This window comes from Kwoniella dendrophila, chromosome 1, assembly GCF_036810415.1.
Source record: "Kwoniella dendrophila CBS 6074 chromosome 1, complete sequence".
Lineage (NCBI taxonomy): Eukaryota > Fungi > Basidiomycota > Tremellomycetes > Tremellales > Cryptococcaceae > Kwoniella > Kwoniella dendrophila.
This window is the reverse complement of record NC_089476.1, coordinates 1190428-1216084: the sequence shown is the minus strand read 5'-3', so window position 1 is coordinate 1216084 and position 25657 is coordinate 1190428. Positions and strand designations below refer to the sequence as shown.

General features: G+C 36.5%; 12 protein-coding genes across 12 annotated transcripts; 3 read left to right on the top strand and 9 right to left on the bottom strand.

The window, feature by feature from the left end:
• Window positions 1-184: 184 nt before the first annotated feature.
• Window positions 185-835, bottom strand: L201_000441 (uncharacterized protein; the record flags this gene model as incomplete). The annotated part of the gene is made up of 4 exons (XM_066216243.1): window positions 185-205; window positions 344-514; window positions 597-699; window positions 786-835. The coding sequence occupies 4 exons, from the start codon at window positions 833-835 to the stop codon at window positions 185-187; spliced, it is 345 nt and encodes a 114-aa protein (XP_066072340.1).
• Window positions 836-1532: 697 nt separating this feature from the next.
• Window positions 1533-4483, bottom strand: L201_000440 (uncharacterized protein; the record flags this gene model as incomplete). Its single annotated transcript, XM_066216242.1, has 10 exons — window positions 1533-1559; window positions 1625-1705; window positions 1783-2033; window positions 2103-2271; window positions 2343-2922; window positions 3012-3240; window positions 3319-3350; window positions 3503-3591; window positions 3659-3704; window positions 3780-4483. The coding sequence occupies 10 exons, from the start codon at window positions 4481-4483 to the stop codon at window positions 1533-1535; spliced, it is 2208 nt and encodes a 735-aa protein (XP_066072339.1).
• Window positions 4484-5672: 1189 nt separating this feature from the next.
• L201_000439 (uncharacterized protein) lies at window positions 5673-6962 on the bottom strand (the record flags this gene model as incomplete). The annotated part of the gene is made up of 5 exons (XM_066216241.1): window positions 5673-6105; window positions 6204-6401; window positions 6484-6605; window positions 6677-6761; window positions 6832-6962. 5 exons carry the CDS (start codon window positions 6960-6962, stop codon window positions 5673-5675), a joined length of 969 nt encoding a protein of 322 aa, XP_066072338.1.
• A 746-nt stretch (window positions 6963-7708) lies between these two features.
• L201_000438 (uncharacterized protein) lies at window positions 7709-8260 on the top strand (the record flags this gene model as incomplete). The annotated part of the gene is made up of 5 exons (XM_066216240.1): window positions 7709-7805; window positions 7883-7954; window positions 8034-8051; window positions 8137-8152; window positions 8224-8260. 5 exons carry the CDS (start codon window positions 7709-7711, stop codon window positions 8258-8260), a joined length of 240 nt encoding a protein of 79 aa, XP_066072337.1.
• A 247-nt stretch (window positions 8261-8507) lies between these two features.
• L201_000437 (uncharacterized protein) lies at window positions 8508-8936 on the bottom strand (the record flags this gene model as incomplete). The annotated part of the gene is made up of 1 exon (XM_066216239.1): window positions 8508-8936. The coding sequence occupies one exon, from the start codon at window positions 8934-8936 to the stop codon at window positions 8508-8510; it is 429 nt and encodes a 142-aa protein (XP_066072336.1).
• A 1128-nt stretch (window positions 8937-10064) lies between these two features.
• Window positions 10065-11787, top strand: L201_000436 (ATPase GET3; the record flags this gene model as incomplete). Its single annotated transcript, XM_066216238.1, has 8 exons — window positions 10065-10149; window positions 10223-10240; window positions 10299-10366; window positions 10447-10585; window positions 10684-10777; window positions 10904-11162; window positions 11373-11666; window positions 11755-11787. 8 exons carry the CDS (start codon window positions 10065-10067, stop codon window positions 11785-11787), a joined length of 990 nt encoding a protein of 329 aa, XP_066072335.1.
• Window positions 11788-12161: 374 nt separating this feature from the next.
• L201_000435 (uncharacterized protein) lies at window positions 12162-14153 on the bottom strand (the record flags this gene model as incomplete). The annotated part of the gene is made up of 6 exons (XM_066216237.1): window positions 12162-12214; window positions 12300-12907; window positions 12977-13468; window positions 13547-13758; window positions 13834-13917; window positions 13977-14153. 6 exons carry the CDS (start codon window positions 14151-14153, stop codon window positions 12162-12164), a joined length of 1626 nt encoding a protein of 541 aa, XP_066072334.1.
• A 1377-nt stretch (window positions 14154-15530) lies between these two features.
• L201_000434 (uncharacterized protein) lies at window positions 15531-16368 on the bottom strand (the record flags this gene model as incomplete). Its single annotated transcript, XM_066216236.1, has 2 exons — window positions 15531-16085; window positions 16168-16368. The coding sequence occupies 2 exons, from the start codon at window positions 16366-16368 to the stop codon at window positions 15531-15533; spliced, it is 756 nt and encodes a 251-aa protein (XP_066072333.1).
• A 409-nt stretch (window positions 16369-16777) lies between these two features.
• L201_000433 (uncharacterized protein) lies at window positions 16778-17284 on the bottom strand (the record flags this gene model as incomplete). The annotated part of the gene is made up of 2 exons (XM_066216235.1): window positions 16778-17159; window positions 17268-17284. The coding sequence occupies 2 exons, from the start codon at window positions 17282-17284 to the stop codon at window positions 16778-16780; spliced, it is 399 nt and encodes a 132-aa protein (XP_066072332.1).
• Window positions 17285-18720: 1436 nt separating this feature from the next.
• Window positions 18721-21321, top strand: L201_000432 (uncharacterized protein; the record flags this gene model as incomplete). Its single annotated transcript, XM_066216234.1, has 6 exons — window positions 18721-19864; window positions 19926-19992; window positions 20077-20160; window positions 20234-20363; window positions 20451-20701; window positions 20853-21321. The coding sequence occupies 6 exons, from the start codon at window positions 18721-18723 to the stop codon at window positions 21319-21321; spliced, it is 2145 nt and encodes a 714-aa protein (XP_066072331.1).
• Window positions 21322-21454: 133 nt separating this feature from the next.
• L201_000431 (uncharacterized protein) lies at window positions 21455-22884 on the bottom strand (the record flags this gene model as incomplete). The annotated part of the gene is made up of 5 exons (XM_066216233.1): window positions 21455-21768; window positions 21933-22181; window positions 22287-22618; window positions 22714-22768; window positions 22833-22884. 5 exons carry the CDS (start codon window positions 22882-22884, stop codon window positions 21455-21457), a joined length of 1002 nt encoding a protein of 333 aa, XP_066072330.1.
• Window positions 22885-23445: 561 nt separating this feature from the next.
• Window positions 23446-24916, bottom strand: L201_000430 (uncharacterized protein; the record flags this gene model as incomplete). Its single annotated transcript, XM_066216232.1, has 5 exons — window positions 23446-23723; window positions 23785-24197; window positions 24270-24364; window positions 24432-24575; window positions 24650-24916. The coding sequence occupies 5 exons, from the start codon at window positions 24914-24916 to the stop codon at window positions 23446-23448; spliced, it is 1197 nt and encodes a 398-aa protein (XP_066072329.1).
• Between the last annotated feature and the right edge of the window lie 741 nt (window positions 24917-25657).

Below are 25657 nucleotides of genomic sequence, written 5' to 3'. Positions count from 1 at the left end.
TAGTCACTTGGACATGCAGTAAATCGGCTTACCAAGTGGTACTATTCAATAGAATTCGAGCAAAGAGTAGATTGACACAAGATATGCAGAAGAAGTAGAATACAGTATATCATACATAATATATAATAGAGCTTTACAATAGACAATAGATCTTACAGTATGCATGATTTTCTTTCTTTTCTCCTCAATCACGCATATCCCAACCCTTTATTTTGTCCAAACAATATCATATCAGCGCTATTCAGACCATGGTGTTGCTCTTAGGAATGCTCGAAAGAACCGCGATTTGTCGATTTTGGTCATGATGTAGAATTAAGAAGGGCAATAGAATTTGATTACTCACACCCCAATAACCCCCCAAACCGGATCTACCAGGAGCATGACCACCCAATGGGTAACCAGTCAACATACCACCTAAACCATAATACCTTCTCCATGATGCAGCCGTACTATCTATACCGGTACCAACACCCCAACTCAAAGGTGTACCTAGTGGATGTGGCATTCCCATTAACTACATGATAATGGAAATTGAGATCAGCGTATTTGACCATTAGATTGTCGGGGGAAATGAAGAAAAGCTAAGATATACTCACACCAGGACCAAAACCGACATTCGGACCATGATATCTAGTTTTTACAGCTGGAAAATAACCTATTCTGCCTCCTCCAGGTAATGTCATAGTTGGAAATGGGATTCTGTATGGGAAAAAAACCAAAAAAGTTCGGTTAAAGTTTGAAGTATACATATACCTAATTTCCAAGGATGGTATATTTTGACTTACTCCTGAGGATTGACATAAGGATGGTGAATCGTATGATAAGATATATTCATAGGCACTATCCAAGAACATCAATGAGGGTTATCACATAGATATAGTTGAAGAACATTTTTTTCCTTCTTGGTTTTAGAAATGTGACTCGTATATTGACCTACTCTCGATTTAGCTCTCTCTTTCCAGTTCACTGAAGCCCTATAGTGGTATTGTAGTTTTTCGTATCTTCTATGAATTTTGAGAGCTGCAAATTCGGTAATGTTTGGTGCGATGGGAGTAAGAATCTTAATTGTATTGTATCAGGAAAGCGAGACTTGATACGTGTTGAATTTAGCAAGTCAATGCAAAGGTCAAAATCTTATGACTTAAGTAACAGACATTGGAGCCAAAGTATCAAGCGATACTTCTCTCATCTCCTTTGTTCTCCAACTTGTCTCGTCTAAAGGATGAACAATGCCTTCTTATACCTTTTAAGCTTCCTTAGACCTTATGCGCTATGCAAAGGATCTTGATAAGCACCTTTATCGTTAACAAAGGAATAATTTTCAATGTGCGGATCGTCCTGGATCAGAAATTCAGCTCACCGAACACCAAATAGTGGAGTAGTGCAAAGTGTATGTTCATTCTCCGATGTCCATTTATGCATATTCAAGCACCAGGCTGACTATAAGCAATCTTACAGTATATACATTTTCGTGCATTTCCGTACATCACATTTGTCTTCTGTTTTTGCTCTAAGTTTTTGTTATCAAGAAATTACCATCCGAAAGTCTCATTATGTACCTTTTGGATCGTTTCATCAGTATAAATCTCTGTTACCAGAACTATGTATTGGATTTAAAACTCACAGTAACACCTCCAATCACCTTGCTCTCTTTCCAAGGTACACTTCTGACAGCCATATTGATTTCATCTACAAGACGTCTTGGCTTATAATATGAATACCATTAGCATTCATTAGCATCGCTTGAGAAGTAGCGGTACAGCGCACGAAGGAATCACTTACCCCACAAACACCCACAATCAAACCACAATTGTCAGCTGAGTTACTGAGAATCTCACTTCTTGTCTTGGCTACAGCTTCATGAAGTAGTGCTCTCAAATCAGGTCTTTCAGTGATGAATCTGATATTTCCATGTGTAACTGATTGTTGATCAACAGATCTCGTAATGAAAACGGTCATTTTTGCAGAAAGATTGGTATCCAATGCTCGGGAACTAAGCTCCTCAATAGTGCCAAGTAATGGTAAAGCATGTTCTAAACAACATATTTATGCAATTTAGCTTCTCGACGAGTTTTATTGGGACATACGGATTGAAAACTCACCGTACGTTTGCACAATCCAAACGAAATGAAGATTAGTTGCCCTCAGATGACCTTCTTCAGCCTTCTTTATTACATCTTCAAACATAGACAAAGAATATGTGATTCCACTACCACCAGACATAAGCATTATTCCTGAACAAGTTGAAAAAACAGTCGAACATGGTCCTCCCTGTTGCATTTCGAATTGTTAGCTTCATTCTGTCAAAATTCGTACGCATTTCCCAAAAAAAGTAGACTTACATAAGGACCCTCAACGAGGACTTTACAACCCCTTCCGATGATTTCCTCAGCTTTTTCCAAATGATGAATTGTGATATCTCTTTTCTCGCTAGTTGAATATCCAAGTTTATCAATTTCATCCTGACTGTCAATATTGATTTTCTCATTTCTCATAATTTCAATTCGAGAGGAATTGTCAGAATTGTCATTCCTTCCTGGTATACTCGATATTTTTGATCTTGATTTTGGTTGGGTTTGAGAGAAACCACCTTTTGAAGCGAAATCATATAAATTTCTAGTCCAATCGCCAGATTTCTTTACAATCAAAACCATATGTCCATCCAATTCTGTTGTTGAACTAATTGTAAAAGGATGATTTTCTAACCATGACATTCCACCCTTTTCTTGTAATGCAGGTATTCTAATAAAAACATGTTGTCCAGCTTTCCAACCTGATTTTAGAGGTAATATGATTTGTGTTGAACCAGAAGATGGATCTTCTGATGGATAAGGTAATGCAACTATTTTTGCTGGAACCACTCTGGTTTTCAATAATAATCGTAAAATTAAGTCTTTTGTATAAAGAAATAAGCAAATTGTACTGAAAGACGATAAAGTACTATCAGTTGTCCATTTCTCTGATCACTTTGTGGCATGTTACGATAAAGATCTGGGTATGACATGACTGACGCAAATAGACCAGTATATGGTTTATGAAAACTTAAAGATATTATTGCTGTGATAAACCCAATCCAATGAGAGATCCAGAACAACCCATACATCCTTCTTCGTATGACTGGAATAGAAGTCAAGCCAATAAAAGCGAAAGCTGCCCAAGCGACTATACCCGCCATGATAAAGGGGGTTTGGGATGCATGGGATACGTATGTTATTCCTCCTTTGTTCATCCACTTAACGACTACGATATAAACTTGCTTGTCAAAAATGCTTTTATGATGAACAATATAATCAGGAGAAGGTGTTTCCCGAGACTTACAATAAGCCCCTGCATGGATAGTTGAAGCCACACTGTATAATTATAAACGATAAGCGAAGCACAAAGCATGACTTCTTACATCTCTGAACATACAAGATCAATCTTCCAATTAAACTAAAGGATTATCACGATGAATTGTCAGCCGATATACAGATTCTCTTCAGATATGAGAGATGATATTTACCGATGCAAAAAGTTGAGTTTTTCGTAACCTTTTCCTACCAAATAGCCTATCCAGTTAACCTTGCCAGCAAGGAGAAAACAGATAGGGAGCTAGATTGAAGAAAAATATTAGGACCGCCCAACTGCGAGATATAAAATAAAGCTGTCGTTCACATACCTGATTGGTGGCCACGAAGCCAGAACGATTTTTACCATTGACATTACTGAATACAACAATTGGCACAATGATTCGTCAGCTGCGCTTCATCAAATATAGAAGTTCGGGAATAACAACTGACTCGTTCTCGTAGAAGAGACTCAGAGCTGTTAGCCCTACTCCTACTATACATAAAATGGTTTGACCAAAAGTATACCCAATTAGAGGTACCCTGATTTCCAATGAATCCGCATAGGGAATTAAGGAGCTCAACGATGGAAGATGTTTTGGTAAATTCGACTTGTTGATCAATAATTGAGCTGAAGAAGGAGATGAATAAGCATTTAGAGGTGTGGCTGTACTTGGTGTTTGAGCAATTTGATATGTAGGTGAAGGATAATTTGGTGATTCAATGATCACCTCACCATTAATTACATTTTTGATCGTTGAAGGCGAGTCAAAAGATTTGGAATTTGATGGTGTAATTGGGGTTTGAGCTAAAACAATTTGACCACTGATTTCTCCTGTTCTTGTTGTAGGAGAAGAACTTGAAGATGAAGAAGGTGGCTTTGAAGATAACTTGATCCCACTGAATAGATCACCACTTAACTTGTTCGATTTCCATCTGATAAGTAATTTAGGTAAATTTGTTAAAATGAAACAAATGAATAAACCTAAACTAAGCCATAATACCCATAAAGGCGGTTCTTCATCTGGATTAGATAATATTTCAAATGGATGTTCAGCATCAACTCCACCCCACGCTGTACGCTTTACAAAGTTTCTCGAAAATGAAGAAAGGGAATTATCGTCAGTTTCATTAACACCATGGACTGATGAAGCCATTTCAATCGATTATCAACGTTGACTTGCGTTTACGCGTTTAGACCTGCTAATACAAGTGATATATGCCCTATGAAGATCGGGTAAGTGAAAAACACAATAGAGTTTGGTAAAGGTGTATTGACGCTTTGCACTATACACTATATAGTACGCCACGTTATAGAGCGAATGAGCGAGAAAAAAGAGGAAGGAGGAAGAAAGGGAGGAAGCTGGATAGTGTCATTCGAAAATGAGAATAGCAATTTCGGTTACCGTGATATATATATATATACCTCTCCTGATGATTACCATTGTGGTGAATTGTGTTACTGTATTCGATAAAGGATAGGTTGATTGAGTGTGATTATTGATGATCACCAAGTTACCGATGTATAATTGGATGATCGATCAAAAGAATTCGGTTTTAAAGAGGTGTAACTTGAAACCGAGGATCTGACTTTGTAATAAGGTTATGATAACATCCTTTGTAATTTGGAAAAGAAGTTGAATTCTGTATTGATCAGAATGATTGTATGCGTATGTATATACACTTTGATGGTGACGAACGGTAAATTGTAGTATAGTGATTGTTATAAAGGATACTATCAAGTTGATTGATGCGTAACTATGGAAAAGATTGATGATTGGAGTGGTAAAGGGAGGATTACGGGTGGATTGATGAATCTTGAATATGCCAAGGGGAAAATGATAACAAAATCAAGTCAACATATTCTATTCTTTCGAAATTGAGGTTGGTCCTTTCCGAATGCCAGAATAAAATCAATTCCTTGAGATGATTTTCAAAACGTTCACGAATTTAGTATTCAGTCGATATGACGATCATTGTTACATCGCAATCTGCGTGATTCTAGAACTTCTCCATGGCAACCATATCTTCGAACATACCTTCCTTTGAGTGACTAGATGATTAACTGAAACAAGGTGTTCCTTTCGATACTGTATGTGTGTATTTGCATCTCTGTCAAAGAGGATGATAAGCTTTATTATCGTTCGTCGTTTGATAATCTGTATAATAACAATATTGATTTTAGCACATCATTAACCGATACCCTCAAATTAACAAGTATGTTAGCACCTCAGTGATTTTCAAGTCACTTTGCATGAGAGATTGAGTAATCTCCTATGTATTGAAGCTTTCAGCTTCACTTTAGATTATATACTTGATTTCATTATGAACATCATAATTGTTGTGTTATAATCCCCATGAACCAGGTTCTCTCTTCTCACCACCTAAAGCAGCACTTCCACTTTGATTTTGATTTCTTCTATTTCCACCTTCTCTATATCCACCACCTCCTGCGCCACCTGTAATACCTGACCAATGATTTCTTTCCGATCTTTCTGACCGTTCATATGAATTGTGTTCTCTTTCTCCTCTCTCTCCTCTATCTCTATGGGCATGTGTATGATTATGATGTGAATGATGTTGTCTATTTTGTTGATGATGATGATGATGGTTATTATTCGTAGAATTATGATGTTCAGACTGGTTAACATCGTGGATTGCATTAGTTGAGTTGGTATTGTTAAATGGTGGTTTTGATGTAGCTTCAAGTAATGCTCTATTCGCTCGATATTCGCAATTTGTCGTTGATGGGAGACTGAGCAAGTGAAGGATTTTTTCTCTGTTTGGTGGAATATGAGGTTAGTGAATATTCACTATGATCGCCAATAACATCTCTATCCCTAAAATCTGTATACAGAAGTGAATCCAAAGACTCACTTTAAAGCTCCACTTCTAACACTATCACTTTCCTCTTCTACCCAGACACTCAAAATATCCTCCGCTTGCCTTACACTCAATACACATCCTACTACATTATCCGTTTCATCAAATTGATCACCGACAAGTGCTAAAAGAAGGTTTTCGAATAAAAGTGGTGTTATGGGATGTACAAGTCGTATAGTGAATTTTCCACCGCTAACATGTAAAGTTAAGAATTTTCGCGTAAGCTAGTCTCGCAAATTATTGCGAGTGACATATAAATATGATCAAAACTCACTCTCTCATCTCTTCCCATACTCCTGGTCTACCAATCCTACTAACAAATACCAAGATATCCGTTACTGGAGGTAATTCATTTGGAGGTTGAATATGGGAATAAAGGTGAAGAAACGATTCAATCTGGTAACATACACATTCCAATAATCAGTAAATGCTTGGGTGTTTACGACATTGTATTGGTGGTTACTTACAGATCCGAACGTTGCTACTTTCCTGATTTCCTTCTCGTATTCTACCTTTGCACCAGGTGGTCTATGTACATATGATATAGACCAGCTAAAACGTATTGAAATGAATCAGCTTGCTTAATCTATCTATGAAAGCAGAAAACCAAAGTGATACTCACTCTTGTCTCAATGGATGTCTACCTGAAGCTGGACTAGGTGCACTTTCTTTTGATTTACCTACACTCAACGATAATCTTGCTGAACCTGATAATGAAGTTGTACGTCGAGTAGGTACATTTCCTTGAGCCATATTATATATTTTTACGTATGGTGTTCAGAGCTTGGGCTTCGCTAGACTAATGAGAAAGGAGCTCAACTATTGACGCTCTGCGTGTATGGCGTGTAATGAAGACTCCGGGTTGGTGGACCTAAAGTAGAAAAGGGCAGTTTGGTATACCAACGAAACGGCTGGAAGTTTTGATTTGGATGATACCCTATGTGAAATTGGCTTCAGTGATATTTGCTGAGATTTGGTGTTATATGTGCTTGCTTGATTCGGTTGATGCTAATTGATAAAAAAAATTTCAAGGTCGCTGTGTAAGTTATTTGTACTAATAGCGTATATTCTTGTTTGACGAATTTTTGGTTAATATATGAACATGAATATTCGACATTTATATTTTTGCATTCCTGCTTCATTTCCGATCACTTCTTATATTAGGTGACATAAATCATAGGCTCGCGTATTTCCGGCTTGTATTCGACCAGGAGCCTAAATAAGCTAGGCTGGCTTTCAAGCAAACACGTGGTTCTCGCAGTCTGACGTCATGTATGTGTGCCTTGATGGTACTGTTGTTGGTTGCGGTTTTTGAATATTTGCGGTGCGATTACATGAGGATGTTTTTGGTCTATTTTCAGAATTTATTCAGCATCAATTCAAGTTCCATATTCTGTTGCTCACAATCAACAACATCATCATCTAAGTATTGGTCCATTTATATAGATTAACTATTCGAATAATTGCAAAACCATACAAATATAAAGGAAATCATCACAATGTCTTACCCAACTAGTTCACCAGCTATCCTCCAAGCTCAACCTTCTATAGAACAGCCATATACTGCTAAACAACCTTCTGCCAAAGCTACTATGAGTGAGTTTGCTCGTTGCATACAAGTACAGGTTATAAACGGAAGAAACGGATAAATTACTGAATCTGTTATTGAGTAGACGCTAAATCAGTAAATCCAGAAGAAAGTAAACAACAAGAAGAAACAATGAGATTGAGAGGTGGTTGTCCAGGTAAGTGCGCATAACCTTTACTCAAGTTTTGGGTATATAACTTGATGCGATAAATAACTTGTCTGTATTTTTTGATTAGGTCATTTCTGTGGTCTTCGTAAGTAGCAAAACTTGAGAGGAGAACACTTCTTCGAAAAGATGAATATACTGACTTGCTTTCCTTGAAAATTGCCACTAAACAGCTATCCTCCCATGCCGGTAAGTCACAGATTTTGGAAACGAGTTGGCAAGTAGGAATGGATAGCTAATAAATGATTCCGAATTCATAGATGTGATATCTGCATCATTCCTATTCCATGTTGTTAAGCACAACAAATATAGCTGTGTAACCCATCTTTGACAATTGACACAGGTTTAAAATGACATATCTCATATACACGATATATTGTAGCGATTATTTCCTTTCATGTATTTCTTCTATCTCCTACAGATCTTCGCAACGGTCGACACCAACCCTATTGAACTAGCAGACCCCTGCGATTCAAGATCTAATGAATTGTTCGAAGCTGTATAGGGCTAACATATTACGGTTTGGTGATTACACAAATATCAATCAATAAGGCGGAGAATGGACTTGATGTACACTCGACATACCTAAACCAGTATAATTTCTCCTATGGGTTGTATTATCATCTGAAGAACTGAATAAGTTTGCGAACCAAGATACCCATTCGAATACCTTACTCTTGTCATTTGGCTCGACTGGTTTTATCAATATACCATGTCTGTATCGACCCCAATTAGAAGGAGAAGAAGTTCTTTGGAAATCTTCCATCGCTCTACCTATGTTCCTGGGAGTTCTACATGTTGGAAAGAAATGTTGATCTGCTTGATAAGGTGGAAGGATTGGTAAAAGCGGTATTCGGATTGATCTGGAGTCTCCTACAGCATCGTTAGGATTTATAGTATTTGAAGAGGATGAATGGGGAAGGATAGGATGATGTTGTGAATATGGTGGAGGAGCAGTAGAGGGAGAGCACATCAGGGCGTTGTAGTTTATTTTCCCTTGATACTATAATTCTTTTTTTGAGATTCATTCGCGATTCTGTTCGCTTTTACTTCTTGGATATTTTTAGAGCGGGGAAGGGATAGGACAGCGAGTGGGGAAGACTGATAGGATAGTCGACAGCAAAATAAGGTTAAAGAGATTCAAACAATCTTCATGGTGTTTCGCTGACTTCCATGGTTGTAGCTATCTGTATTCTCGGTTTATGACTGTAGATCAAAGGATAGATATTACAGCAGAACCTTTAATGTGGTCTTCATGGTAATGAAAAGATCGATAAACTCCTTACGAGTCAGAAATTCAAGTATCCTTTGATATCGTATGCAGAGAAAGGTAAAATCAGCTCGACCATGGTGGCATGCAGATCATAGCAAGCATAGCGAATGGATTTAGGTTGTGTAGATATCGTATATAGAACATTTTGGCAGTATATCCTGCATCGTTTTCAGCACCATATATTTTAAAGTATCAACAAGTCATAAGATCACCTCTTTTTTCACGGTCACAGTTGCAAGATTAATCAGAAAATTACTTATCCCCCTCTTCTCCTATATCCGACGAAGAAATGAAATCTCATCCCCAAGAGAAGCTTCCCGAACCTAGAAACCCAGTGACAAGTGATTTGAATAAAACTTATCCCAATATGACCAGACCAATTAAGCAGTATATAAGTTCTCTTCGTTGGGGTGCCAGCCTCTTCATAAAATGTTCACAAATCCGATCGGATCCCAGAATTAAACATAAAGTTCCTGGTGTACAACATCGTCGAAGGGATCAAGTATAAATACTAATTGTATCTCAAGCAAACTACAATCAATTGTGTATAGCAAAAGAAATTAAGAAGGACATCGTGTGAACATCACAGATATGTAAGGCATGACAAGTTTCAAACTATCTATCAATAGATAAATGTACTGTATTTTGTATGTATAGATAGAATCCGGTTACCAACTCTTTTGTGCGCGACGGACGTATGATGTGGAGACCCCTTGTTTGCCAGCACTTTCCCTATCAACACCATGCAGACACTCTATTTGACATTTTATACATTTTCTTTAATTGTGCTTTTATATGCATTACAAGTTCCATTAAATCGTTTTCATCATGTCAGCATTGGTAGAAGGAGACCTCTTACCGGCCACTCTGCAGAACATATTGGATCAAAAAAGTTTGAAATGGATTTTCTGTGGTAAGCGAATTTAATTGAACCTCATATTGGGTGAACTGAGCGCTGATATTCATCTCTAAATTGCTTTCGACAGGTGGTAAAGGTGGTGTTGGTAAGTCACGATAGCAGTATTAAAATGCGGTAAGCTTAATAATACGATTTTCTTATAGGTAAAACAACTACATCATGTTCACTCGCTGTACAACTCGCAGCTTGTCGAGAATCTGTGCTCCTTATCGTACGTCTGTTGAAACTCGATGTATATAAATCAAGGCTAAAACCAGATTACTTGGTATGAAAATATCTTGAATGATATAGTCAACCGATCCAGCACATAATTTATCAGATGCATTCTCACAGAAATTTAGTAAAGATGCAACTAAAGTAAATGGTTTCGATAATTTATTCGCAATGGAAATTGATCCTAATGGAAGTTTACAAGAAATGATAGAGAATTGTAAGTGACAACCAAGATATAGTAGAAATAGCTTGATTATTATCTGGAGCAACTTTGATTGCTAATATATGGTAATCGTTCACTTATTCATCTTGTAGCTGATCAAAGTGGTGGTATGGGTGGAATGATGCAAGATCTTGCATTTGCCATTCCTGGTGTAGATGAAGCTATGGGTTTTGCTGAAATTATGAAGTGAGTTGGTAAATTTGCTTCTTATTGGTGGTTTTGGATGATTCACAGATTGTTTCCATTTTGTTGAGTACACCGTGAAGATCTTGACTCTGATTCATATGAATTCAATTGTGTTACTTTTTATAGACACGTTAAATCAATGGAATTTTCAGTAATTGTATTTGATACTGCGCCAACAGGACATACATTAAGATTTCTATCTTTCCCTTCAGTTTTAGAAAAAGCTTTAGGTAAATTAAGTAATTTAAGTGGTAGATTTGGTCCAATGTTAAATCATATGCAATCCATGTTTGGTGGTGGTGGTGGTCCACAAGAAGATATGTTTGCTAAATTAGAAGGTATGAGAGAAATTATATCTGAAGTTAATTCACAATTTAAAGATCCAGTGAGTTGTAACGATCCTTAGAGACTAAACGTTTATTTTTCTTATATTCAACATTATTTTTCTTATATCCATTCTTCCTTGATGGATTTTTCCCCTTCTTTCCTTCATCCACCACTCGAATTTATCTTTTCTATACCTCATTTATCTGGATCAAATCACTAAAAGTATAAAGTAGAACAATGCTAATTTATCATGGCACTTCAAAAATAGGATAAGACAACATTCGTTTGCGTTTGTATTTCAGAATTTTTATCATTATATGAAACTGAAAGATTAATTCAAGAATTAACTTCATATGAAATTGATTCACATAATATTGTTGTAAATCAATTATTATTTCCAAAATCAACTGATTCATGTCAACAATGTACAGTTAGACATAAAATGCAACAAAAATATTTAAATGAAGCTTATGAATTATATGGTGAAGATTTTAATATTGTAAAATTACCTTTATTAACTGAAGAAGTTAGAGGTACAGATAAAATTGAAGAATTTAGTAAAGTAAGTTCAACAAATCGTAATTGTTTCATCAGATTACACCATATACACATGCGACTACGATACTAATTGTGCTCGCTCTCTTTAACAGATGCTTATCACCCCATACGTACCGCCTCAATAGATATGTTTAGATGTCATGGTCGTTATCCGGTAAAGAAGAGGGTTTGGGGATCTAGTAGCGGAAGATGGTGTATGTTGTATGTAAGGAATGCATCGAATGTCGATCATTTGATAATCAAATAATGCCTGCTTACTGTCACACTCGATACATGTAATGAAGGCGATATTACTCCATATAACAAAATTGGATACATTTTTTACCAAGATATTCCCTACAAAATCATATTTTATTTACAATCACACCGATAAGCTTCCGAACACCTCTTATCCTGTTATATTTTCAAATGATTGGTTAATCAGATGAATCCGACTCGTTAAACCTTTATAATCCAAAATGCTCATGTCCCTCAATCCCTTGAATGTTTTCATCTTGGTTTAATAGACGTAAACGAATTCATCATTCTTGAAATCGGTCAAATCTAGTAAAGCTGAAAAAGGGAATAACGATAGAGAAATCAGCATTAGTATATAAAATCATAAAATCGAAAAAAAGGGGGGAACAAAACAACTAACCATTTTGACCAAGAGTACCATTATGTTCTTCTGAGCCATAAGCTTGATATTTATTTTCCATTGAAGTATCTTTAATGAATTTTGGTTTACCATTTTTAACTCTTTGATTTTGTCTTTGTTTATTAAAGAAAATTAATAACATGAATTGAATTGCAATACAAGCTAACATTGCACAAAAAATACCTAAAGTAGCTTTTAAACCTGGAATATAATGTGGTTTATCTTTATCTGAAAAAATTGCTGGACCAACTATATTACCTACAGCAGATGCTGCATTAAAAACTGACATTATAGTAGCTTTTTTAGTTTGACCTGCTGTATTTCCTGCAATCCATGCAACTACCATTGGATTACATCCAAATAAAAATGCTAATAAATAATATCCAACTAAAGCAACAGCAATTCTTAATTTACCTCTAGTATTTTCAACATAAAGTAAAACTAATCCAATAATAACTATTATATTGAATACTGCTAATAATGCTGATTTAATCTTGAATTTCGTTGCTGCGTAACATCCACTCATAATTGCGATAATTTGTAAGAAACCAAATGGCATGTTAAGAAGTGAACTAATGTTTTTACTGAAACCGAATGAACCGATCAAGCTATGTGATAGAACATAACAGTCGTCAGTGTACCTTATCTAATGGGTTGTAGTAGAAGATATAACTCACGTTGGACCGAAATAAGTTGTTACAGCAGCACCAACATTGATACAAAGGGTTAAAGCGAGCCAAAGATAAGTTTTTGGATCAATGAATAATTCAATAACTTGTTTCCACTTAAATTCATTTGTACCTGTTCCTGTATTATTGGCTCTAAGTCTTTCAATTGCTTTCGCTTTTTCATCTTCATCAAAGAATCTTGCTGAAGCTACATCAGAATCAATCATAAACCAAATTACTGGTGCGGTTAAAACTGTGATTATACCTGAAATGATGAAGATCAATTGCCAGTTATGAATATGAGGTGATTTAACATGACCCAATCCAAATGAAATTAATGCTGCTACGATAGTGGCCATACCATTTGTTGAATACCATGCTGCAACTCTTAAAGGTTGTTCAGATCTTCTATACCATTGTACAGTCAACAAAGAAAATAAAGGTAAACATCCGGCTTCGAAAAGACCTAATAATGCTCGACAAGCTAAAAGTCCACCAAATCTGTATTGAAATTTCACAAAACATTGGGTGAGTTTAGTATGTCTTGACTGACAGGAAAGAAAACACGAGATAACTTACGTTGATGAAGCAGCCATACAAGCTTGTGAAAGACCCCAACAGAATACCATACCAGTCATAAGTGGTCTAGCTGGTACCCTAACCAGTAAATATGAACTGAAAGGTTGCCAAGCAAGTTGTACAATTGCGTTAATCATTGAAAGTAGTTGATATTGTGTACCGTGTAATCCTACAGTAGTTGACATTCCTAAGTTATTTGCATAACCGAGAAGCTAATATAGACCAAACATATCAGTTGCTAAGTTAAAATCTTATAGGTCTTTTGGAAAAGCAGTAGTAGTACTTACGGTCTTATCGAAAATTTGTAAAAAGTAAACCCACATTAAAATGGATAAAATTCTCTTATCAGTTTTCCTTCTGATTCTGACATTCTAGGAATATTATAATCAGCTTGAGTATTCTTCAAGAAAGAATAGGTATAATTACTTACGTCTTCTTCCGTTAATTCAATTCTCTCTTCACCAACATATTTCAAAGCTCTATCACCATGTTTGACTTGATCTGAAGAATGATGATGGGCATCATGTTTAAGGTCCATATCTCCAGCTTCAACATGATTAATTTCTGCTTTATCGTCTATTGTCGGATAGTTGTTTTGGTAAGACATGATGAGTGATTAACCCAATCTGATCTATTGTCTTGTTAATTTACTCTTTTCAAATGGTACTTGAAAGATTTATAATAGTATGGATGACTCTGTGAAGGAATGACGATTGAGTCAGTAGTAAGGGTGAGAAAGTTTGTCTTGATTTAACCTTTTTATATATACATAATTATTCATCAACTGCCGTATGGGGTATCCAGATGGATCCTATCGGAAGGATCTCGGTAGAGCATGTAGTATAAATATCGTATGTATCTGTGAGATCTTTTAGGTCCGGATCAAAATGTTGACAGAACACCTTAACCGTTGAGATGCGACTGATCCGTATGGAAGATGTGTTGTTTTCGCACGAGATTCATTTCCAAAAAGAATTCCCTTGAAATACCGATCAAGATTGAACGTAGATCAGCTGATCTTTGATTCCCTTTTGGCCCCTTTTTCGAAAACTCCATCAAGTCATTCATCCTCAGGGATTCCACTTGATTCAATATAATCGTGTACCTCTACTACTTGTACTCTACTGTAATCTTAAAAGTGAAAAGTGCACTAAAAGTAGATTTGCCAAGCAAATGCGACAACTCCGTATTTGATACCGTTTGGGAGAAATCGGGTTATCGTACCGGTCAAACCGAATATTTTGTCGAGTCTTTCACATAAGATGCATCCGATATCTTATGTCACAAGCATAACGTGACATTATCCAGACCCAGAAGGGCGCATAAGAAGGTTTCGACTGATTTTCCAGGTCATAAAGTCATATGACTTTTTGAATCAATCTTTTGTATTAGTATGAAGTGTATGTATCACACGGCTTCTTCAGGCTATCGAGACTGTTATTGTTGATCCACATACAAACCTTGATGGAGACAAAAATATCGTATCACGGCAAATGACGGGTTATGGAGACTCAAATTCAGAGGAATGTGAGTTATAAGCATGATATGTTACAGCATCTTAGCACAAAGTGAAGTGGATTGAGGGGTTTGTTCAACTAATGCTTATCTTCTACCAACGGCATGTTTCATTCTTTGAATTGATCGCCCTAATTGACAAGATGGATACTGCGGGATCATAGATTGTTAGCTGAATCTCCTATCGATAATCATATCAAGCTTCAGATCAGGCCTCAGCCGCAATTTACCGTTGATCGCAAACTGATGGTATTCATCTTTGCAAAACAAGTACTGTATCCGTAGCTTGATGCCAAAATAGGGTGAATCCGATGATAGACGTTCAAACCGATGGACGATCTTTAGATTTCCGACCCATTTCACCCGAAAAGCAGGCCTTTCTCTCGTGATAAGTCTAGGAATGATAGTGCAAATTCAACATAGGATTACTTTATCGATGACTAGTAGAATGACACACCACTCAAAATGGTTATTCTTCTTCTCCTTGTAAACTACTTTCTTCTTGTTCTCTCTGTTCACCTCTTATAGCTCTAATTCTTTCTATTCTTTCTTCGCATGCCATTTCGAAATTTTTTGGTCTTTCTTTTCTAATTAATTGAATTTCTAACATCCTAATTTGTTTTCCAGTTGATTCATGATAATCACCAATTTTACCTGGTGATGATAAACCATCATCTTGTCTATCAAAATAAATTGACCATAAATCTAAATCAGGATTTTCTTGTACAGCAATAAAACCTTCCCATCCTTCAAATGTTAATCTTTTATCTATTGATGTACAATCCCATGGTCCAGTATAATTTTCTTCAGCATCTTTTCTAATTCCATATTTTAATTCATATGTATTTCGATCAATATATAACCAATTTAAATGATTTTCTTCGTTTATCGTACTAACTAATCCTTCTCCTTTATATCCTGCTCCAGCCCATTTATTTTGATTAGATGGATAAGGTAAATAATATCCCGCAAATGGATGTACAGAATATGGTGGTAATGGTGAGCCGGAATGTTGGATATACACCTAAATTGATATAATCATAGCATTGTAAGTGAAAGATGATTATACTGTCCAGATCTTCAGCGGTTTAGTGGTCAGTGCTCACTTTATTATTCTTCAGTACCACCAACGCACCCTCGAACTTCTCGCTGTACCCAGCTACTGGTGTGGGTAACCCTACAACCAGATTGACCTTTTGCCCACGATGAGCTTCTTTAGCTTGAGCCTTTTGACCATGTCTTACAGCTTCTGTTGTACCTATAATGGCTGGACAAGCGGCGACAGCGCTCAGTATACCCAAAACCATTTCGACGAAAATGGATCATTACGTTAGAAACAAGCAAATCAGAGATCAGGAGGACATATGGTAATATACTCACTAATTACCATGGAACGAGTACTGAAGAACAACGACATATGTTGTACGATGAGGTTATGGCGTTTATAGGACAAAGGACGCATTGACCTGTGTTTTCGGAGAGTTTCTAGGGTAGACGAGAGGAAAAATCTCTCTAGAGTTGTGCGCTTTCCAAGCATAGTCTGCAGTAGTGGGAACGCAAACGAAATCGCGTACAGACGGGAGACATATCAAGATACATTCCTTGTATAAAGCTACAAGAAAGGACATAATTGACAGAAGCAGAACAGAATAGACAGGAAGGCCATCGGTTTTGGTGTTAATCGCAAGAGGATGATAACGTCCAACTCTTATCAGACTAGAGTAAACCAATTGTGATATCACCTTTAACTCTAGCAGATAAATGAACTTCAACATCTAAATCTAATTGAATTCTAATTTTTAAAGAACCATTATCATTATCTTCTTTACCATCTTTTTTTCCAACATTTTTTAAATTTTCTTCACCAATAGTTTCAGATAACATTTTTTTTCTTTTACCTAATGGATTTAATGCAACATCTCTAATTGCATTTGATGTATCTTGTTCTGTATTATCATCACCTGGTGAACCAGGTTTAATCATTCCATTTGATATAGTATTTTCAAATGTTCCTTTTTCATGGTTACCTTGAGGTTCGTTAGCATCATCATCATCTAACTCCTCAACTTGCTGTTGTTGTTGTTGATTAGATTGTTGTCTTTGAAGTTGTTGTTTGAACCAATCACGAAAAAAACAAGAATACTATATCAATGACTGTATTACTTTCCTTGAAAAGAAGCAGATATAGGTAGAATTGATGACTTACTGCTCTTGTTCAGACATTTTCAACAATTCACTAAGGGGAGGTGTATACTTCGTTTCGACGGTTTATTCCTTATATTTGGGTTTATCAAAGGATACAAAAGACTCTGGTTCGTAAAAGTAATATCGTTAAAATCGTGGTTGATGAGGTATGAAGTTCAGATTTCTTTGACTTGACGAAGGTAAGCTATATATAAGCGTAGCTTCAGTAAAGAAAAACCTTTCCTTCAATCCAATACTATCAACGTCATTTCCATCAATTGACAAAGGATTGCACGTCAGATTACTGGGAGTGATGTCACATCAGGTATGCTGTTGTGGGTCAACCGTTAATGCGTCCTTCCGTAGTAAGTCTAGAATGCTTGAAAGGTTAGATGAAACGCTCAAAATCCATATCAAATAGGAGAATTACAGGAAGGGTATAGAAGTTGTTTTGTTGGTTGATGGCTTTTGCGCTAAGGGTATACTTTGATTATCAACAGCTCTTTCTGTTTGTTGGGTACAGCCTTTCTGCATGTCGCTATACATATTCTTGTACATTTGACGTTTGGTGTTGGAGTTGTTTTCGAATTGCCTGAGATGATTGACACCAGATGATTGCAAAAGACCAAAGGATGCGAATTTCTCTTCGATCCGTCAAATCCGGTTTTCTTGGCTTACAATCTTTTTGCGCCCTATCATATATCGTTGCAATGAAGATGACGTGTTGCATGTTAAATCGTGTCAACAATATGGAAAAACCTTAAGGTACCATCAACTCAAATCATGTTATAAACCCTGAATCTCTCGGAACCATTCCACAATGCAGTAGTTATTTGACAAGCTCCCCCAAACTCTCTCACTCATTCATTTACTACATCTTACGACTTGATCGTTTCCTCCTTTTCTTTCATTAAATTTGCCCTAATTAACATTTCTTATAAAAATCACTTTCACCTTTATATCAAGACATTCTACTAATACATTCACCTTATTTGACCTCGTTTTCAACACTTTCGGCCTAATTGAGTATCACCTTATCCTTATAAATACCTGCAGCACCTGCAGCTGCATGGAAACCTGTATAATCTGCTGATTAGCATCGGACTAATCGATTTTACTAATGAAGAAAATTTCTCGGTATGAAACCGAAATACAGATATTCGGTACGGTGATGAATCGCAGGTTAGAATACCACCCAAACACAAGATGGAAGACGCGCAAGATCAGCCTATTTGAACATTTTCTAATCACTCAGAGATATTGACAGACTACGTACATTGACCGAAAAAACTTATGTCAATATAATACACAGTCAAAAGGGTAGAAGTTGACAGATGTTCTACGATGTTTGGTTTTATCTTTTTCTTTTTCCTCATCGCTGCTCACACCATCATTCTTATGCTTACCACCATCCTTGACAATTCCCAAGATATCCTATCAATACAAAGCCAAACAAGCATGCAATCTCCAAAACAATGCATACAAATGACAAATCAAATTTGTCCAGTGCTGACGAAACAGATAATGAGAATTCAACAAGTTTCAGCTGGTTCGACATATTCGATACTGCAGAACCAATTGACGTTTCGCTACATAACCCATTCTTACTAGATACACCTATATCACTTCAATCGCATATACACCATTGCACAACTCGCTATCACTCAGATTCATATGGAAGGCAAGACAATACCACTAAAGTCGTAAATGGATCCACGGTAACTCCCGTTTCTTCCAATATAGTACCAAAAATTGCTCTTGAATCACCTTGTGATATTAAATCACCAAACATACGACATTCACCATTATTCGGATTAGGTCTGTTGACACCAGGTAGAAAGAGAAGAAATAGTGTTATACATGATTATCCTTCTCCACCTCTCACCTCACCTCTTAGAAGTAACGATATAAAGGTAGAAATAGAAAGTCCCCTTGGTAAACTAGGTTTAGGTACACCTGGAGGTACGCTTAGAGGCAAATATGCCCGGAATACATCATGGATATCACCTGCAACTCCTCCGCCAACAGACCTGAAGCGATTCACAACCCCTAGTTTAAACAGTCCTTTTAATCGTCTGGGATTAGGATCACCCGGAAAGGCAACATCAACACCTTCACCGCGGCCTCTTGTGCTCGACAGGAAGTTTCAAAGCACACTCGACAATACCTCTAAACCTCATTTGCATACCCCTCCACCAGGATGGATACCTGACACACCTACGCCTTATCGCTTTTATACTCCTTCAAACCAATCTTACAGACCACCATACGACCTATCCATTCCACGTCAACCATTGTTTACAGATATCAAAAATTCTCCCAAAACACCTTCATCAAAGGATATAAAACCCGTCAAACCTCTGACACCTCTTAAACCTTTTAGAAGCGAACTACAAGAACCACAGACCTACCTTCCTGCTAGATTAACTATCAATTTTGCTGTACATCTATCAGCTGATGGCGGCCTCCTTAGATCTCTGCAGAGACTTCGAAAACAGATGACAAACCAGGACGTAGACGTTAAAGGCTTGAATATGTTCATTAATCCCCCAAAGAGATCCGTGAAGCCAAAGAGTGATACAGAAATAGGAAAAGTAGCAATCATATTGAGATCATTCGGTAAGCCCCTAATCTCATCATCTTAATGGCAACAGCTGATATTCTGGGCGCTGTCTACCAGGCGACGAATTTCGTTCAAACTCTATGGCTCATGCTGTACATACCACCAATCTGCTTTCATCAGACCAGTGAGTAGTTTACAATACTTGTACAGTCCGTCCGGTACATCAGTTATTCATCAAGATTGTAAGCTGATTCGCGTGTTTCTTTAGCTATCTTCGATTAAGATCCAAAGAAAGTGTTATTATTGAACTGAAACTTGCTCATTCTCTTGGTATACCTACTCTGGTCATTCAGTGAGCTCGCTACAATGAAGATCAATGCAAAAATGAATCAGGCTGACGAAAACAAACACGTCGCCTCTATCAGCCTAGGGTCGGAAGGTAGAATGGTAAAGGAAGATTCAAAAATTGATAGAAAGAGAATGAACCTTTTGATATTGGATCTACAGGATATACTCGACCGTTCGGAAGAAGTTGTTTTGGCAATTGAGAATACTGTGAGTCACATGAACTTCACCTCTATCCTGAAGAGGTTGATCTAGCTTTCCAACATGCTCACTTCAATTTGTGTCACCTTTCAATAGGTCCATCCTTCAATTAATTCACTCACAACACTTCGCTCCCTTGCGCTTCTATTGACTCTCTTCCCCCATCCGAGACTAAAGCTCTGCTTAGATTTAGCGCATTTACACGTATCGGAGCTCGACTTGAATAACCATAAAGATAGAAAAGATTTATTCGGGTTATTGAAAAGGATTGGGAAAGATAGGATTGCTGCCATACACGTAGGAGGGAGTTGGTCTCAACATGGTGGTAAAACCGATAGACACGCTGGGTGAGCTTTGCATTCCGGGGCATCAGATTCAATCCCCTTAAGCTGATTGCTAATGATATACTATGGATTTTAGTATAGGCTTGTAAGTGAAACACTTAGCCACAGAGGATAATATCCAATATCGAGGTAGCTAATGGATAATATAATCTAGCGGTTCAATCGATCTTTCTTCAATTAGATCTATATTGATCCATCCTTTATTCCATTCCATTCCAACATTATTAGAGACTCCAATGTACCATCGCTACTTTAGACAATCGCGATCAAGAATATGTATAAATTCAACATCTGATGACCGGAGAAGTAAATACGAAAATAAGAAAAGGCATAAATTGACTTATGGTTTAACGAGGATGAATGAACTGGAAGCTGAAAGATCAGGATTGGAGAGAAATTTAATCAATGATATGATTAATATGTGTGATCAGGAATGGGAAACAAATCAATTCAAGTTATTTAATCAGTATAAGAGAAATAGAAAGAAAACCGAAAATAAAATATATAAATTGATGTTCAAGAAAAAAGGTCAAAAACAATGGGAAAATTTCAGGTTGAGTAGAAAGAAGGAATTGAGTTTTAGTAGGAAATTACAAAGTAACAAATTGAAAAATATGCCATAATCCCCTTGTACGTATCATATTTTGTGATCATGAATAAAATCTGTATTACCTTTTTGTATTTCTTAGCATGTGAATGCATCTATGTATGTATTAAGTAATATTACACAAGATCTTTTGACGATCTTTTTCAATTCTACAATTTCTTCTTACCTAAACCAGCCCATTCTCTCATTTGATCAACTTCAATAATCCTTGCACCACCCCAACCATAATCTTCTTCTTGTTTTGTTGTATTATTTCTCGAATCTTCAATTGATTTCAATATTGAATTAGCGACATGATCAACATGTAAAGGAAAAGTCTTTAAAGATTCTAAAGCTCCATATAAAGATGATTTTGATGCGAATGGATTTGATATACCAGTTTTTAAAGATAATTTGGATGATAAATCGATGAAAAATGCTGGTAAGGTTGTCAGAGGTCGTATATGGGGATGATACATTAATCCTAAATCAAATGCAAATGAAAATTTATTAATCAGTATTTTGCGCTTGAAACATATTGTTGATTATAGAAGATACCAAGAAAAGAAGAGAAAAAGCAAGTTGAAAAACCTCTAATTTACAAAAACAAAATGAAATTGATGAGTTCTGGATTGATTTATAACTTACCAGGCCTTATGAATATAGGTTTGATCTGACCTTGATTTTCTGTTATGTGTTTCTCATTATACGATTCACATCTTCTTGCAATTTCTAATTCAGCTTCACGTTTAGTTTCAATATATCTTGAAGGTATTAAAGGTCTAAATGCATCTGCTGCTGAAATGTATATGAATTGCTTTGGTGTAAGAGGAGGAGGATTTATCGTTATTGATGAGTTAGATGTAGATGATAAAAAAGTGTCTAATACTTTTAAAGCTTCGAATTTCAAGTTTTTTTTGTTTACATTCATGAATTAGTTTACAGATTAATCAAATGGAGCATAAGAGTGGTCTTTTAATTTTCATAACTTATTTGACTTACCTGAATCTCTATTCATACCTTCATATCCAAATTTCTTTTCTTCTTCCGTCTTTAATGGATTCCCTTGTTTACTACTACTTCCACTTCCAGGTATAGGTAAATTTGTTGATTTTAATAAACTATTTATTAAACCAAAATAATTTCCATCTTTAATTGATTTTTTATATCCTGAATCTTCTAATAATATACCTAATGTATGTATTATACTTGTTTTATCTTTCATCAAATTTGAATAACTTTCTGAATTAAATGCATCTCCATTTTCCCATTTTACTTTTCCAACCCATGATGGTGTATGTCCCGCTGGTGTTGTATATGGTTTACCTGATAAACTGTGTTTTTTTTTTTTTTTTTTGAATACGATAAAAAAGATTAGCTTTAACTAGACGTTAACTTAAGTTAAATCTGATAGTGATCAATAATTTACCTCATACTGCTAACTTCCCATCCTTTCGTAACTGCAGCTTTACATATCGCTGAGCCTGTTTATAATACATTGTCAATTCAAACTATCACATCAATGTGAGAAATTACCAATTTACACACCTAAAAATCCATTGCCTCCGACTACTAGTAATTTTGGTACTGATGCTGCCATAACTCAAAGACTTATTTCGGGTTCTCCTTCCCCTTGTCGATTCTTGGACTTTCAAGATCAAAGAACAATGCAAGTGAACCTATTCCGTTGGTTCATTGGGCTAAAAAAACAAAAATATAGTGAAATCATAAAAATCAAGGAATGGATCGGACAACTTTAGATCAACCTCCACATTCGCATTACCGATTACAAGTCAGTATAATTGGTACAATTCTTCCATAAATCTGAACAGATGGCATCGTATTTTAAGCACTGAAATGCATTTATCATTTATATTCGTTAACAGGCAAATGCTATATAAATAGTATAGAAGTGATTTAAGCAAATCTAAATTATATTCAAGTTACAGTATAGCTTGCAAAGCATTATTGGAAGGCAACTGTTTTGGTTTTGAGGGGAAAAAAATAAGGTAACAAAAAAGTAAATTATGACAACAAAAAAAGACAAAGATCTATATAAAGAAGAGATAATATTACACTATATATAAGGTTATGGATTCTATTAAACGTCCATTCTATTTTTACAAAAATATTACTGATTACATTGAAGGAAGGAAGCAGTTTAGAAATCGGCATCCAGTGTGAAACCGGCTTTGATAGCTGAGTGATCTGTTGTAGCACCAACAGATTGGTTGACACCAGATTTTGAATATGCTGATACTCTTGATTCGAAGAAGTTTGCTTTTCCTTGTAATGAGATCATTTCCATGAAATCGAATGGGTTTGATACGTTCCATATTTTATCGTTACCGAGAGCGACTAACAATCGATCGGCAACGAATTCAATGTATTGGCACATCAATTTAGCGTTCATACCAATTAAAGATACTGGGAGGGCATCTGTAAGATAAAGCAAGTTAGCTGTTTGCTCCAAATTGTTCAATGTCAGATGACAACTTACCAGTCAAGAATTCTTGTTCAATGGTGACGGCTTCTTTGATGATCTTAGCGATGGTATCTGGATGAGGTCTTCGTCTCAAGTGGGTGAAGAGTAAACAAGCAAAGTCGGTGTGTAAACCTTCATCTCTTGAGATAAGTTCGTTTGAGAAGGTAAGCCCAGGCATGAGACCTCTCTTTTTGAGCCAGAAGATAGAAGCGAAAGAACCAGAGAAGAAGATACCCTCAACGGCAGCGAAGGCGATTAATCGTTCAGCGAAAGTTGATTTTTCGTCGGTGATCCATTTCAAGGCCCAGTTAGCTTTCTTTTGAATACATGGGATGGTGTCAATGGCATCGAAGAGGTAGTTTCGTCGAGCGTTATCTTTGATGTATGTGTCGATAAGAAGGGAGTAAGTTTCAGAGTGAATGTTTTCCCTATAAAGCAAAAGATATCAGCATAATGCAGGATTTGGAGAGAAAGTTGATAATTATGAAAGGTCGACATACATCATGATTTGGAAACCGTAGAAACATTTAGCTTCGGCACATTGTACCTCGGCTGAGAATCGCTCGACAAGATTTTCGTTGACAATACCATCGGACTAATATACGCAGACGCGTTAGTTGCTGTTGTGAGGGCGAAATGATAAATAACAATTCTTTACTTACAGCAGCGAAGAAAGCCAAGACGTGTTCGATGAAATATCGTTCGTTATCGTTGAGCTTGTTTTCCCAGTCGTGGAGATCAGGAGCAAGATTGATTTCTTCAGCAGTCCAGAAAGAAGCTTGGGCTTGTTTGTACATTTGCCAGATCTAGTTTGAGGAGCAACCAGTCAGTTGTTGATACAATGAGACAATTCAGGGTTAATGAGAATTGATAAACTCACTTCTCTGTATTTGATTGGGAAGAGTACGAATCTAGAGTTGGTTTCTTGAAGTAAAGGTTCATCTTTCTCTTCACAATCAACATCACCAACGAATCTAGTTCGGTATTCTTCTACTGCTTCTTCAACTACAACTGGTTTCTCTACTGGTTTTGATACAGCTTGGAGTTTAGAAAGTAAGGTAGGTTCGGATACTTTTGTAGGAGTATTGAGATTTATATCAGCAAGAGCATTGGCAGCAGCCTTGGAAGGAGTTTCAACGATAGACATTATGATGATGAGGAATTAGATTGGATTAATAAAGTAAGATAGATAGCAGGATATGATTCTAGATAAAAGATATAATGAGATCGTTCAACGATATTCGTGTGGTAGTTATTCAATAATTTGGGAAAGTGAAGAAGAAAGAAAAGAAGAAATGTTTCGGTTGAAATGTTGAGTTATATATGTGGTTCGACTGAGAATCAGGAATCGCGTTCAAGTTTATCCTGGAAGGTAATGTTTGAACTTGCAGTACATAGTAAAGGTTGAATGAAAGATGACATAGCGTAAAACTATTTCATGTAAACGACGCGTCGGATGAGTTTGCATTAGTACGCGTTCAGGTAATGTTCCAATCTTTTTAACGAAGAAAACGCGAAAAATGGCTGAAAACTTTGGTTAGAAACCGCTTAAATCACGTGATAACATAGAAATCACCGCAAAAATCCGTCGGCCGGAACTATTTCTTGTACACGTCAACCGTGATTTGGATTTATTTTGGCTACTTTCACGTATGATGTGGGCTTGTTTTCTCTCAAATTTGAGCTTGGGTTAGTGATAAGGATCAGATGGGTTATTAGCATTTCAGGAACAAAGCGGTTATAGCTTGGACCTATTTCATCTCTATGACCTCTTCTGTTCACGCGATAGTGGAGGTTGACCCTGTTTGCTTTCGTGTAATGTCGTGTCCGATCATCTTTTCCTTCTGGTGTTCGATGTGATATCGCTCATTTTACCGTAATTTGAAGC